The sequence below is a fragment of the Gracilinanus agilis genome, chromosome 4 (assembly GCF_016433145.1).
Source record: "Gracilinanus agilis isolate LMUSP501 chromosome 4, AgileGrace, whole genome shotgun sequence".
NCBI classification, from domain to species: Eukaryota; Metazoa; Chordata; class Mammalia; order Didelphimorphia; family Didelphidae; genus Gracilinanus; species Gracilinanus agilis.
Genome location: NC_058133.1, coordinates 520,662,984 through 520,677,185, shown reverse-complemented (window position 1 = coordinate 520,677,185; position 14,202 = coordinate 520,662,984). Strand labels below are relative to the sequence as shown.

Below are 14,202 nucleotides of genomic sequence, written 5' to 3'. Positions count from 1 at the left end.
AACTCTCCCCATCCACACCCCCAACCTTGTTGTTCTTTCTGATTCAAGAAACTAAAGAGACATAGACAATTTGGTCCCTCCATCCTCTTCTGTGCCCTAGGCAAAGCTGGATCCCCCTGTGGGTGATGTTCCTGCCAGTGGGAAGTTTTGGTAACCCATAAACTTTGATTTTTCCCAACATAAATGGAGAGTAGACTAATCTGACTTCAGAAGAACACCAGCCTGCATTACTGTAGGGCTTTAGGGTTTGCAAGTCAAGTCAACAAGTGCATACGAAGCTTACTTTTAAGTTCTGGGGGCACAAAGGAAAGCAAAAAACAATCTCTGCTTGCCCTTGAGAAGCCCTATGGAGTTTTATGGTCTTATGGAGGAGCAAGTGTGCAAAGAGCAATGGACAGACAAGATACAGACAAGATAAAATGGAAGCAATGAGAGCAGGAGATGGAGAAGCTGAGACTGAGAGGTCGCCTCATTTTCTTTTTAAAGAGTAAGAAACAGTGGCCAAGAGTTAAAATGAAGACTTCCTTCAGGTTCCAAGAGAGAATATAGCTCAACCAGATTGTCACTGGTCCCTGGGAAGGAAGTTCTAGGCAGGAGAGCCCACACTTGGGCCCATGAAGTTGGAAATTCAAAGTTCTCCACTCGAAAGAAATCAGGCCACACATTACGATTCATATGATATTTAATTTATAGATAAATTTGTTTAAGCCAAGCTGCACTCTATTCTTATTTAGATTATGTGGCTGTTGCCAGTAACTGAACTGAGATAAACGTGTACCATACAGAGGGATGGACATAGCACCTTGGGTTTGAGCTACTGTACAGTGCCTGTGAGCCATCTTATTAGCTAAGCTTCAAAAAGCCAGCAATTTCCCATTGACAAGCTAGGGCATGTAGAAACTATAGACCACCATTTAAAGAGCTTTTCTTCCTTGAGTGAATCCTGAGGTTTTCCCCATTGTGTCTCCAGAAAGTCATCTAAGTCAGGAATCCCCTTTGACAGGATGAGAAGGAGTTCCCATCCACTTCTAGTCTTAATCTGTTCACTGGCTGGATGTTCCATTTTCCTTATAGAAAATGGAAGTTTGTGATGGAGAGTCAGTAAGAATATCGATGAGCAGATCAATCCAATCCTCTACAAATATCTGTTAAGTGCCTACTCTGGTAGGGCTGGAAAGGTCTACCAAGCCCAACCCTTCCCATGTTACAGGTGAGGAAACTGAGGCAGTTGATGTTAAACAGTTAATCTTCCTAGCTCAAGCTTTAGGAGTTTTGTTTATTAGTTGACCTCCAAATAGTTTCTTTCCAAGCTTCCTCTGCTTCTCTGCTGTATTTATGAGCTATTCAGAAGTTGAAAAGCTGAGCAAGAGCAGGTTATAATTCCCCCATGGACTTTCCATGCTTTTTTCTTAGGCAAAGTTCTCCATCACTTCTTGGAGAGTTTTGAAAACAGCAGGAATGTACAATGACTCCCAGTGAGGCTTGGCATTAACTTCTCAGTTTAATTTCCTTGACCTCCCAGTATTAAGACGACTGTGTTTATTCCTCTTTGATTTATGAGCTGACTATATTGTTCGAGCATTTCTCCCTGCTCCTGTGTCCCTAAGACCTATCTGCATTCTTGTATCTCACAGAATGAGGGCCCTCTCATGAGGCAGTTTGGGAAGCAATAAGAAGGGAACAACTGCCCAGAGTATTCCTGCTCCTAGTATTCATCTTGTGCTGGCAGCACAGCCTAGTAGATCATCATGGGCTTCCAGTCAGCCAATTAAGAAAATCTTCTGATCATCCCTTAATAGAAGATACATTTTTGATAATAATCTGTCCTAGAATCGCCTCTCTCTTCAGTAGGTAATTTCTTGCAAAGCTTATTGTAGAAGGCATAGCTCAAGGTCATCTTTGATGGGAGGAGAGTTTCACGAAAATGAGAATATTACTGAGCAACGTGGCTCTTCTGGGATGCTTGGGACCACTGGTGAAATATGATGGTTCAGGAGTAAACCAATGAGAATGTGGTAGGAGAGGAGAGCCAATCAGGAACACAACAACAAGAACATTGAAGAACTCAAGATTTCGATTTGAGAATGGCTTTGGAGGCCATCTTGGTCAAGCTACTCCTGATTTTGTATTTCTTACATTTGATGGAAGAAGCTGAGGCCCTAAGTGTTAAATGACTTGCCCAAGGTCATACAGGTAGTAAGTAGTAGAGCAGAATTTTGAACCTTGTTTCTCTGACTCCAGATTTAGCACTCTTTCCATTGCACCATCACTAACCCAATGGCAGATAAAGTCTTGATCTAGCTCTTAGTTAAGAAACTGTCCTGTGAGATCCAGGGGTCTACAAGTGATTGAATAATATGAAATATTAATATGAAAGAAGAAAATTTAATCAAGTACTTATTGAGAACCAGACTAGAAGATAAGGTTGAGTCAAGAAGAACAAGAGACACACAATGTCCCTGCCAACATCCATCTTCATGGATGAACATGTGGCCCTGGGCTTTGAGGCATCAGTTGGGCCAGGGTCACTTAAAAACCCTCCTCGTGCTCCTGCTGAAAGAAGTGTCACTCAGCAGTACAGACCATTTTTGGCTTTTCTGCTTACAAAAAAGGTGATTCAAGTTCCTGGCATCTTTTCATTGGTGATGGTGATCCCAAGATGTCTCTGTTAGAAGTTAGATTCTAGGAAAACAGAGAAAAGTGATTTTTAGAACTTATTTCCTACCTCCACTTATTCTCATGATTAAGTCTATCTGTTTGTTTGTTTCTTAAGGACTCTTGACCATTGAGTTAGGTCTCAGAAGGTTTCTGATTAGCCTGCTCAGACCTTGTTTAATAGGGTGGGTTTTCTATATGGCCATTTTCCTTATTGCTGAAGACTAAATAAGACCCCCCCCCAAGGACATTAAACTTTCTGTTGATAGCTCTCTGTGGATTGAGTTTGGCCCATGTTGTCTGGCTAAGAGGAGAAGGGACAGCTGCCATTTTATGTTGAGAGAGAGAGAGAGACAAATTTATCCATCTCAGATTTCATGACCTTTCCTTCTCTGACCAGCAGGATCTTGAATATGTCAGAACAAATGAGTCACTACTTGGAGAATTTTTTTATTATAGAAGAAAGGTTGTAATAGGAGTCAATGTGAAAGGAATTGGATCAGTATTTAGCCTTGGAATCTAGTCTAGCCTTGCTAATTACTACCTCTATGACCATGGATGGGGAAGATAATCCACTTCTCTAGGTTTCAGTTCCTTCCTCTATAAAATGAAAGGCTAACTGGATTCTAAAGTCCCTTCCAACTCTAAGTCCTATGATCAGACTTAGGGTTAGTCATGCTAGGATGACCAATTCTCCATGTCGGTGAGGAGTAATTCCCATTACACATCTCCACTGTCCCCTCTTATTCTCATCTCCATCCAAAGTCAGTATGGATGTCAGGGGAAGAAGATGCTGTCACTTCTATTTTCTCAGCCTAGGTTCCTCAGGCAGACAACTTAATTATTATATATACAAGGCACTGGAGACACAAGGTTGAAAAATTAAAACAGGCTTCACTCTCAATGAGTGTACATTATTTTTGTAGAAAAGTCAAAAAAGGAAAGTCACTGATGGGTTAACACTTTGGGAGAATCGTTTACCTCCTCCCACCATTTGTTTTAACTTTTGAATCTGTAGCATTTAATAACATGGTTGGTACCTTTTCCCTCTGTCTCAATTTGCCATATTGGTGATAGAGCCAACTCCCCTGATGTCTGTAGATAAGCCTCTGTTGGGCAGTTTAGATTCTTAGAGAGAGTTGCCTGGGTCACTGAGATGCTGAGTGATTTGTTCAGTATTACATGGCCAGTTTAGGACTAATATGAGACTTGAACTTGGGGCTTTCTGGCTCCAAGGCTGACTCTCTCTCTCCTGAGCTGCTGTTTCTTCTCTGCTTGATATGCAGTAGGCTCTTAGTGAATGCTTGACGGATTGAATTGAATTAAAGGCTTGCAGTAAGTGGTTCTTCCCTCTCCTACCCTAGACTCTCCTATATTGAGAGGTAGCCTTGCATAGTGGATAGGGTTGTTGTGAGCCATAAAGAAACAGCATAATCTGTAAATCCCATCAGATCCATGTGTAGCTGATGGTTATAACTACTCTATGACTCTTCATTAATAAAAGTTTTGATGTATAATAAATCACTTCAATTTAAAAGAAAAGGGCGAATATGTGGGAGGCCAATAAGAGAAATAGAGTCTCAAATAGATATTTTTATCTGGACCCCATCGAAAGCTACTCTGCTAGTCAGAGCCACATGTGGGACTATCAAACATAAAAATCTCGACTCCTCTTTTGACTCCTTTTTTGATCCACACCTTTTCTTATTGGAAAAGCATTATAGTCTTATTGGAAAACTAAGTTCTTAGCAAACCAGAAGTCAAGAGGTTAACACTCTCTCTCGGCTAAAATGCAGCTTCTTGAGATCAAAACAATATTTCTAGACAGTCAAGGTCAAAATTAGACAAAACCTCATTTAGCTTTCTGATAATAAGGTGGCTACAATTCAACCTTGGACCTTGTTCTATTCCAGGCTAATCTCTACCTTGAAGACTGAGGTTTTTTGTGTTTTGACATGACATAATTTGTAATTTCTGCGCAACTGCGAAATTTCTTGGGGTTCTTTTTTGTGAAATGAGTCTTGAAATCTATATAAATAAACTCCATGCTGCTGGTTGGGAAGCTGGAACTATGAGCTGACAGAAAGACAGAAAGACGTGCCCCATTTCTTTATCACCTAAGCTGTCCTTATCAGATTATCTGGAGGTGTTGGATAGCTTTCAACATAGGGTCATGGATTTGGAGTCCCAGGAAGACCTGGATTCAAATCCCACTTCTACAGTTATTAGATATGTGGCTCTGGGCAAGTCCCTTAATCTCTCTGTGCCTCTCAGATTCTTCTGTAAAATGAGGGGATAGGACTCAAGGGCCTCTCAGGTCTCTTTCAGCACTGAGTCTTCGATCCTTTCAGGAATTGGAAATCATCTTTTCACACAGCCTTTGTTAGGGGCAAGAATGACAAGAGAAGTTAAGTGAGGAAACAAATACCATTTGAAATAAAAAATCACAGTCTGTGGCCCTGTAGTCAGGAGACCAATCAGATAGGACTCAGCTCAAGGATCATCTTGGCTGCTTCTGTATTTACAGAAGTAGGTCTCTGTGTCAGTTTCTCTGAGCAGAGAAGTAAAGCATAAAACCAACCCAGAGGATATCACAGAAGAGAGGCCACTGACTGAAGAAGGAAAGAGCAAACTACCCAAATTAACTAAGCACCTGCATCTTATTCAAGAAAGACCAATGGTCAGGCAGATGCCTCTCTAAGGGGAGGAGCTCTCACAGTCCTGCCTATTGAGGAAATCTTAGGAATCAAGGGCTTGATGAGCCCTAAAGGAAAGAGTGGCACCATTTTTGAAATCTTCCATAATTCAGAGGTGTGAGAAGGTGTCCTGGTAAATATTCATGATATCTGGAAAGGAAGCCTTATGGCCTCATATTTCATTGCAGGAGAAATATAATTGGTGTGTTGTTAAGCAAATAGTGTCTAGAGAGTCAGCCTTGTTGTAAAACCAGGACTTAAATTCTGCCTTTGACTCATTTGGGTTGTGTGACTTTGGGCAAGTCACTTAAACTAAGACTCTTCACTGTAGAGCAGATGCTAATTGGAATCAGGAGAGGGGTTTTCCACACATACCAAACAGAAACAGGGACCACAAAATCATACATGATAATCCCCATGGGAGGACCACATGTTCACCTAGAAAACACACATTTATAGATTTGTTATTACTAAAACATCAACACATTAAATCAGATAGGGAGTGAGCTGCATTTGGCAGTGTTGGGGGCTGCGTGTTTGATGTCTCTGCCCTACACAAATGAAATCAGGTCTGGACCCCAAAAAGGGGAAGTTAGTGAGGATGGCAAATGCTTAAAAACTGAAGGCATAGTTAATTATAAAAAAAAATTTCACTACTTCCACCTCACTCTTAAAGGAAGCACAAGCACTTTCTAAATACCCTTGGGTTGTCTTTCAGGGATATTATGCTCAATTTCCTCTTTGAAGTTGCAATACTGTGAAAATGAACACTTCGCGATAGGATTAGAGCTGACACAAAGGTCTTTGCTGAGCAAAAGGAATAGAAGAACCTTATGAGAGAATGGTCACTTCTAAACCGTCCCACAAGAGACCCTGGCTGAGGATTGTGCTGCAGGATGAATACAGAATATGACAATAGTAAAAGCTCCCATCAGTCTAAGGCAGTGGTTCCCAAACTTTTTTGGCCTCCTGCCCCCTTTCCAGAAAAAATATTCCTTAGCCCCCTGGAAGTTAATTTTTTTAAAATTTTAATAGCAATTAATAGGAAAGATCAATGCACCTGTGGCCATCACCGCCTCCCCCGGATCACTGTAGCATCCACCAGGGAGCAGTAGTGCCCACTTTGGGAATCACTGGTCTAAGGTATACACACTGCTTTCCTCACAATGATCCTTCGTTGTCAGAAGAATGTGTCTTATGATCCTCATTTTGCAGATGAGGAAACTGAGGCTAAGTAACTCATCCAGGAACAAATAGCTAGTCAGTGTCAGAGACAGGATTCAAATCTAGGTCCTTCTTTAATGTGTCTAATGTATAAAAAGTAGCCTCAGATTTGTATGATCAAGCACTTTCCTCATCCTTTTCCTTTCCCTTTCCTATATTTCCCAAAGAATGCTGGTCCTAAGAAAGGTTTCAGTACGATTTTTCAAACTGTTGAAGGGATGAAAGAAACAGCATTTACTACTGTGTGCCAGACTAAGCACTGAGGATACAAATACAAGCAAGTGAGTCCTTACCCTGGAGGAGTTTACATTCTAATGAGCGAAGACAGTCCATAGAGGCAAAAAGCAGGAGGTGGGACAGGCAGGCGTGAGTGGTGCATCATGGCTTGGTGATGACAAGGTGGATGGGGGCTCTGCTAGTTTCAGAGGTGCTATCTGTACCCTAATTTGGGGGGTGGATATTGTCTAGTGGATAGTTCTCTGTGACTCACCACTCTGTAGTCCTAGGCTTAGGAATCTCTAGCAAAGTCACATGGCATTCTCTTTTGAATTAAATGTATCAAATAAAGGTTCTGTTACCCCCCCCCCCCGCCTTGACCTACCTAGTTATTTCTCAGTCTCTTTAATTCCCAGCAAAAGGCCAATTCTGTGCTTTCTTTGCAATATCTCCACACCAAGTTTTTTCAGCAGTTGGACAGCTCCAAGTACCAAAGAAACTAGAGAAATGACTGGCTAGTTGAGCAGAGTCAGGAAGTTAGGACTTTTGTCTTTCATTCTGATGTCACACAAGTTTGGGGAAGTTAAAAAATTTGGGAGGGGGGCAGCTGGGTAGCTCAGTGGAGTGAGAGTCAGGCCTAGAGACAGAAGGTCCTAGGTTCAAACCCGGCCTCAGCCACTTCCTAGCTGTGTGACCCTGGGCAAGTCACTTGACCCCCATTGCCCACCCTTACCAATCTTCCACCTATGAGACTGAAGTACAAGGGTTAAAAAAAAATTTGGGAGGCTCCAGGGAAATGTACCCATTGCCAGCAACAACTTTATCATGAACTGTCTAGGACAACGATGAAAGAACACATCTGTCTTAAAGAGCAGGCTCAAAATATGTCAATGTGACTTTAGTTGAAAGAAACCCCAGAAAGGCACTTACTCAGTCGCAGCTGCTGTTTTCTGACTCTTTTGCTATTTGATTTTATAAGCAATCTCTTTCAGAAGACCTTTGAGATCATTCAGCTTTGAAAAAGAAAAAAAAATATAGGCCTGGATTAATTACAAATTAGCCAATCAGATTCCTGAACATTGCATTATGATTTATCTGTGGAATAAATGTAGAAAACAAGCATTCAGGACAGCGAACAAATCACGTATTATTCTCATTCATTTCATACGCCATCACATATTTCCCAAAAGCAAATAGACAAGCCATTAGCAAATGAACACTGGCCTCCTATAGATCCCCCTCGGAAGATACAAGATTGGTATGATCATGTGCAATGAGCCGTTAGAACGGAGTCTACAAGAAAATAATGCTTCCAAGCAGCTCAACCAATCACTGCCCATGTGGTGCTCCCCAAATGCACAAATAGAAGACCAAACTTGCATACAAAAATTGTATACTTGAGAACAAGAGAATCTTAATAATGTGCATTTCGCTTCATTATCAGGTAGGGAATGTACAGCTCATTTTAATTCATAAATCTGATTTTTAGAAAACTGATAAAAATCACATGAATCCTCTATAATGTCTACTCAGTTGGCTTCTCTCTGGCCATATCACTTAGTCAGAGAAACATTTTTTTGGTAAAATATGGTGCTTTCTCCTTTTTCTGCTTTCTCTTAAATGTGGATAGGTGATCTCCATGGCTAGACGACCACCCCATTGATGATGATCCAAATTAATCCCTGCCTGCTCATCCATGCAATTCTTGCCCAGGTCCTCCCAGAAGTTCCCCACTGTTGGAAACCCTCCAAGGTTCTGGGGGGGGGATTTCTTTGATTTTTTGCTGACATTAAAGAGATCCCAGTGGAATCCTCAGGCTGTCCACCAAGTATCCTTTGCTCTTGTCATGAGACTTTTTCTAAAAAGAACACAAATGCCGTTGGGGATTTTCATTGCCTGAAGAGGACGTCCCCTATTCCTTCTGGGGTCCCTCTCCATCTACTTTGTGCATATCTTGACTATAGATCAGTATTTACACAATGTCATCTCTATCAGCCTGTGAGCAAGGAGAGTGTTCTTCCCCCCTTTCTTTGTATCCCCAGAACCTAGCTCGTCCCTTAATAAATGCTTCTTCACTGTTGTCTGATAACCATTTACATACGCATGGACAGCTGCAATAAACCGAGTCCATGTTTTTTTGTGACAGATGACATCATCGATGTTCATTTAGAGAGGTAAAAGAGGAAGGAAGGAATGGAGAAGCATTTAAGAGCTTGTTATGTGCAAAGCATCGTGTTAAGCACTGGGGTTAAAGATATCCCCCCAAATGGGGACTCCTCTTAACCTCAAGGATCTCATTGACCTAATAGAGACAACACAGAGAAAGGTGTCAGCTGCAAGGCAGATGACGACAAAGACCCAACGTCTACAAGGTACAGCAGCAAAGCAGCCGCTAAGGCATCTTCTTTAGCATGGTTTCCATGGAGAAATTCTGTTTCTTTCTTCTTTTTTTCTTTTTTTTTTAAGGGGCAGAGTTCATATGGATAACTGAGATGGACAGCAGCAGCAAGACTTCGCTTGAACCATTGTTTTGGCCTCTTCCCCTATGAAAATCTCCTTATAATTGCCTAAAGTGATTGGTTTGACTTTGTCTCCTCTTCTTGATACTCCGATACTCCGATTCCAACCTTGAAATCTGGTAACGTTTTGTTCTTCCTTTGCTTCCTTGGTGCCCCGTTGGTGTGGCTTCCTTGGTGCCCCGTTGGTGTGGCTGGGCCTTATTCCTTCAAATTTTCTTACTCTGGGATTCTTTTCCATAGTGGATCTTCCATTTATCTGGTCCAACCCTTCTACTTTTGATATCTTGTGGGTATCAGGATGGGGGAGGCTTCATGGTGGGAACTCCATGTCGACCTGGTCAGAAAGATCTCATTTGTTTGTTACTGAATTACAAAGGATTCTAGGAGGTGTCCCGATGGGTCAGAATGGAGGTCTGTTCTGGCTTGTGTCGTATCTCTGACAGTGACCCCAAGGAGTCCATTACCTCGGTTCATCTTCCAGATTCATGGACCTCACCCTGAATAGCCTCCAACTCCGGCCTTGGAGCAAGAGAGGACTAAATGGCCTCTGGGCACCCTCCCATCTCAAGAACAGGATCTGCTACGGGAGCTATTATGGCTCTATGATTCAGAAATTCATTGAAGCCCTCCTTGAACCCATTCACGTTATCAGTCTGACCAGCTCCTGGAGGCAAGAAATGGTTTATTGCTCTGCTCTGACTTCATTAGACACGAGAGTCAGCCCAAAGGTCTAAGAGGTAAAGCCTGGAGCGGGAGGGAGTCGCTGGTCAGAAAAGAGCCAAACTTGTTGAAAGTTGATTGGGACTCCTCAAAACAAGCAGTGGCTGCTGGGAGGCCTCAGGGAGAGAAGGCAGGGCACGGCTTGGGAGTTCTGATAAGGCAGCTGTGGCACGTACAAAGGCTGCGGCGGTTCCCCTAACACTCCAGGTCTTTGACTCCCAAGAGGCTGACGAGGCAGCCCAGTGTAGGAGAAAAACCAGAATAAGATGATGTGGGCTCATATTCTGCTTATGCTGCTGAAAGGCTGAGCCATACAGGGCTTGCCCTCTTCACGTTTCTCATCTGGAGAAGGAATGGATCAGAATAGAGGGTCTCTAAGAGGCTTTTAGCTCTAAATTTGTGATCCAGTGGGGCACAAAGACTTGAGGGACGAAGTCTGTAAGGCTAGGGCTGACCTGTACGATGGTCTGAGGACCTGGAATCTGGACTCAGAGGACCTGGGTTCTAGTCTTGCCTCTGCCAATGATTACCTTTGTGACCTTGGGCAATTCATTGAACCTCTCTGGGTCTCCGTTTTCTCCTCTGTAAAATGAAGTGGATGAGCTCAAAGACCCTTCCAACTGCAAGTGTATAGTCGTGTGTGTGTGTGTGTGTGTGTGTGTGTGTGTGTGTGTGTGTGTGAATGGAGAAGGCTTTCTGGTTTGGGTTGCTAGGAGTGGTCCCAGACGCCCCCCTCTCCACCCTAAAGAGCACACAGTACCTTTGTGTCCAGCTGTCTGAACCGGTGTCTTATTCTGCAAAGAAGAGAAGAGAGAGCCATTGTTAAAGACTGTTTGACAATCTCTCTGACAGGCACGAGGCTTCCCTGGAGGCTTTCCTGCTTCCCTGCAGAAGCGGTCACTGCGGTCATCTAACAGTAGGCTTACCAGATGGCTGGGGAGGTTGGATTCAAAGAAGCTGAGCCCTCTCAATGACCTCGAGAATCAAAGGAGGTAGAGAGGCAGCGCGTGGATAGCAAGCCAGACTGGAGCTGGGAGGACCCCAATCCAAATCTGGCCTCAGACCTGTCCTAGAGGTGTGCCCCTGGCGAGTCACTGTGATTTTGGAAATTTGGGGTTCCTTGAGGTTCTTTGAACTGACTTTGAGGTCCCTGGTCTAAACTTCCTTGGACGTTTAGGACTCCTTCAAAACTACATTTCCCATAATTCCTCTTGTGTAATACAGGTGGGCAGAAAGTGTGATGACGTAGAGAGAGGCATAAGACTCCGGACGTGATTGGGACACGCTCTCTTTCCTAGGAAGCAGCCAAGGGGAAGGTATGGTGGGCCGTTTTTGAATTAGATCTTAGCAGGCTCGTGGTTCTTCTAGTTATCAATATGGCTGTTCATAAAGCCCCAATATCTTTAACTACATCATTCGATAACAATATTATCTGTAACATCACTTAGCCCCAGATGTCTAGCCCTCGCTTCTCTTCCCTCTCGGGACTAATACCAGGACAGATGGTGAGGGTTCGAAAGAAGAGGAGGATTGACGTACTCTTCCGTGTGGTCGTTGGCTTTGGTGTTGATCTTGACCAGGTAGTTTTCTTTCATCACAGCTTCCCAGGACAGGGTTTCATTATCATCATTTGTGACACCTTGAAGAGAGGCAAAAAGGCATTGTGAGAGCACATTCCCCCTTCAGATGCTCACGTACATGCCTGCTGTGGGAATGCTGCGTCCTCTCCCCTCCCCAGATCTCTGAGGGTAGGCACTGAGCTGCCCTTCGTCTTTGTATGGCCAGCTCAGCGCCATTGACTCGTCTACAGTTAGTATGTCATAAATGCTCTGTGGACGGCATTCGTTTACCTGCTGCCTCCCTCCCTCTGTCTCTCTGTCTGTCTCTGTCTCTCTGTCTGTCTCTGTCTCTCTCTGTGTCTCTGTGTCTCTGTCTCTGTCTCTCCCTCTCCCTTCCCCCTCTCTCTGTCTGTCTCTGTCTCTCTTTCTGTCTCTGTCTCTGTCTCTCCCTCTCCCTCCCCGCTCTGTCTGTTTCTGTTTCTCTGTCTCTGTCTCTGTCTCCCTCTCCCTCTCTCTCTCTCCCTTCCTCCCTCTCTCTCTCTCTTTCTGTCTGTCTGTCTCTGTCTCTCTGTCTCCCTCTCCCTCTCCTTCTCCCTCACCCTCCTTCTCTCTCTCTTTCTGTCTGTCTGTCTGTCTGTCTCTGTCTCCCTCTCCCTCTCTCTCTCTTTCTTTCTGTCTGTTTGTCTCTGTCTCTCCATCTCCATCTCCCTCTCCGTCTCCTTTCCCTCTCTCTCTCCTTCTCTCTGTCTCCCTCTCCCTCTCCCTCTCTCTCTCTTTCTGTCTGTCTGTCTGTCTGTCTCTGTCTCTGTCTCCCTCTCCCTCTCTCCTATATACAATCATAGAGTGTCCAGCTGTGAAAGTGGGCGGCTGGTCTGCTCTACGGCATTCGCCCTGTCGGGGGTGCCTGTGTGCGTGCCGAGGAGCCTCCTGGTGCCAGAGGCTGCCAGCACTCACAGCAGGCGGCGCTGTCTGCGTGTTTTTCCTTGCAGCAGCACTTGAGGCATTTCTTCACCACCATGTAGAAGTAAGCAAAGACCACGAAGGGGAAGGGGATGTTGAGGCGGCTGCAGTACTCCTGGACCAGGAAGTAGCGCTGGAACTTCCACACCTGGTCGTTGTTCTCTTGCACGGTCCCCACCGTGTACCTGGCAGGGAGAAGGAAGGGAGCCGGTGTGACCCCCAGCTCTGGGAGCCCAGCCAAGGGCGCTTCAGACAATCCTCCCCTCACAATCCGAGGGCTGCAGAGAAGCTTAGCGAGCTGTGAGTCTCGGTACCAAACCTTTCCTACCTTTCCCCTCCCTGCCCTCCTTTCTTCCCTCCTTCCCCCATGATGTAGTCAACGAACACGGATTCGAGGCTTTGCTGTGGGCACAGGCCAGGGCCAGGCGCCAGGAGGACATAATGGTGCCAGTGGCTAGCCTCATGAAGCAAGTGTTGTTATAATTCCCACTTCCTAGATGAGGTTATTCAACATGCCTAGAAAGCGTCTGAGGAGGAATTCGATTTCGGATCTTCTTGATTCTGGGTCCAACTCTGTAGCCACCACACCACCCAGTCACCTCTGAAGATGTGCACAGGAACTTTAGTTGAGACATGGGCCTTTGCCTTCCCGGAGGTCCACACGGCTGATAAGACAAACCCAGCTGAGGACGATGCATGATTTCACATGATCAGGGCACTGGACAAAAGTAAGATGAAGTTGCTTCTGGGATGGTTACAGGCTGCCGTTGTTGGGGAGGTTGTTCCTGCCGAGAGGGTCCAGGGCTGGTTTTGTGGGCAGAGACCACTGCGATTGGGCTCCAGAGCCCAGGAAGGAGGAGGGGGAGGGCCGCTTCAGAACCAAGAACCGGAGGGAGGACTGGAGCTCGTTTCCTTTCTGAATAGAAAATGAAACGCTGGAAGATCCAAAAAGCCGGCAAAGAGCACGGTCCTTCCAGCATTTGTTTGGTTAATGAATTCGTTATTCTGGTTAATTAATGTATAATGCGAGAGCACAGCCAAGATTTTATTTCAGATCTCGCCTCTGACCCAAGCTGACTCATCTTTATGAGTCAAATCTGGCCCCAGACACCGACTAGCTGTGTGCTCCAGGGCAAGTCACTTAACCCTTTTGGCCTCAGTTTCCCCAATGGTAAAATGAGCTGGAGAAGGAAATGGCAAAGCACAGCAGTGTCGTCACCAAGAAAACCCTCTGTGGGTCCCCAAGAGTCAGACACGACTGAACTGGCTCAAGCACAACAAATGCGTGCAGAGGCCGAACCCGGGAGCCTGTGTCTAGAAGACAATCGAGCCTTTGAGATTGCGCGCAGCGGTCCATCCCGTTAATGCAGAGCCATTTCCGAGGCTTACGTCTGTCTCCTTTCGCCCTTCGATGCCATCGGAGGGCACTGTGGGAGCTACTTTAAGCCCCCAAGCGTGTGTTGAGGCGGCCGTTCCCAGCTGCTGTGGAATAGGGTTGAGCTGACTGAGGTGAATGGGATCGCCAGATTTCAAGGGAGAAGAGATGGTAGAGACCTTGGGGTCCGGCATCCTCATTTTGCAGAAGAAGAAGCTTGGGCTCACAGGAGGGAAGTGACTCCTTCGAGGCCACGCAAGTAGTAATTGGCCGAGTCG

At 45.0% G+C, this 14,202-nt stretch overlaps 1 protein-coding gene across 1 annotated transcript in view; it reads right to left on the bottom strand.

The window, feature by feature from the left end:
* Positions 1–2,389: 2,389 nt before the first annotated feature.
* Positions 2,390–14,202, bottom strand: part of TRPM8 (transient receptor potential cation channel subfamily M member 8) — a 53,015-nt gene continuing 41,202 nt past the window's right edge. The window contains exons 21-25 of the mRNA XM_044673394.1: positions 12,544–12,734; positions 11,570–11,669; positions 10,791–10,824; positions 7,722–7,804; positions 2,390–2,682 (exon numbers count right to left, since the gene is read on the bottom strand). Coding sequence (XP_044529329.1) covers positions 7,754–7,804; positions 10,791–10,824; positions 11,570–11,669; positions 12,544–12,734 — 376 coding nt within the window. The 3' untranslated portion in view covers positions 2,390–2,682; positions 7,722–7,753. The remainder of the gene's footprint in view (positions 2,683–7,721; positions 7,805–10,790; positions 10,825–11,569; positions 11,670–12,543; positions 12,735–14,202) is intronic.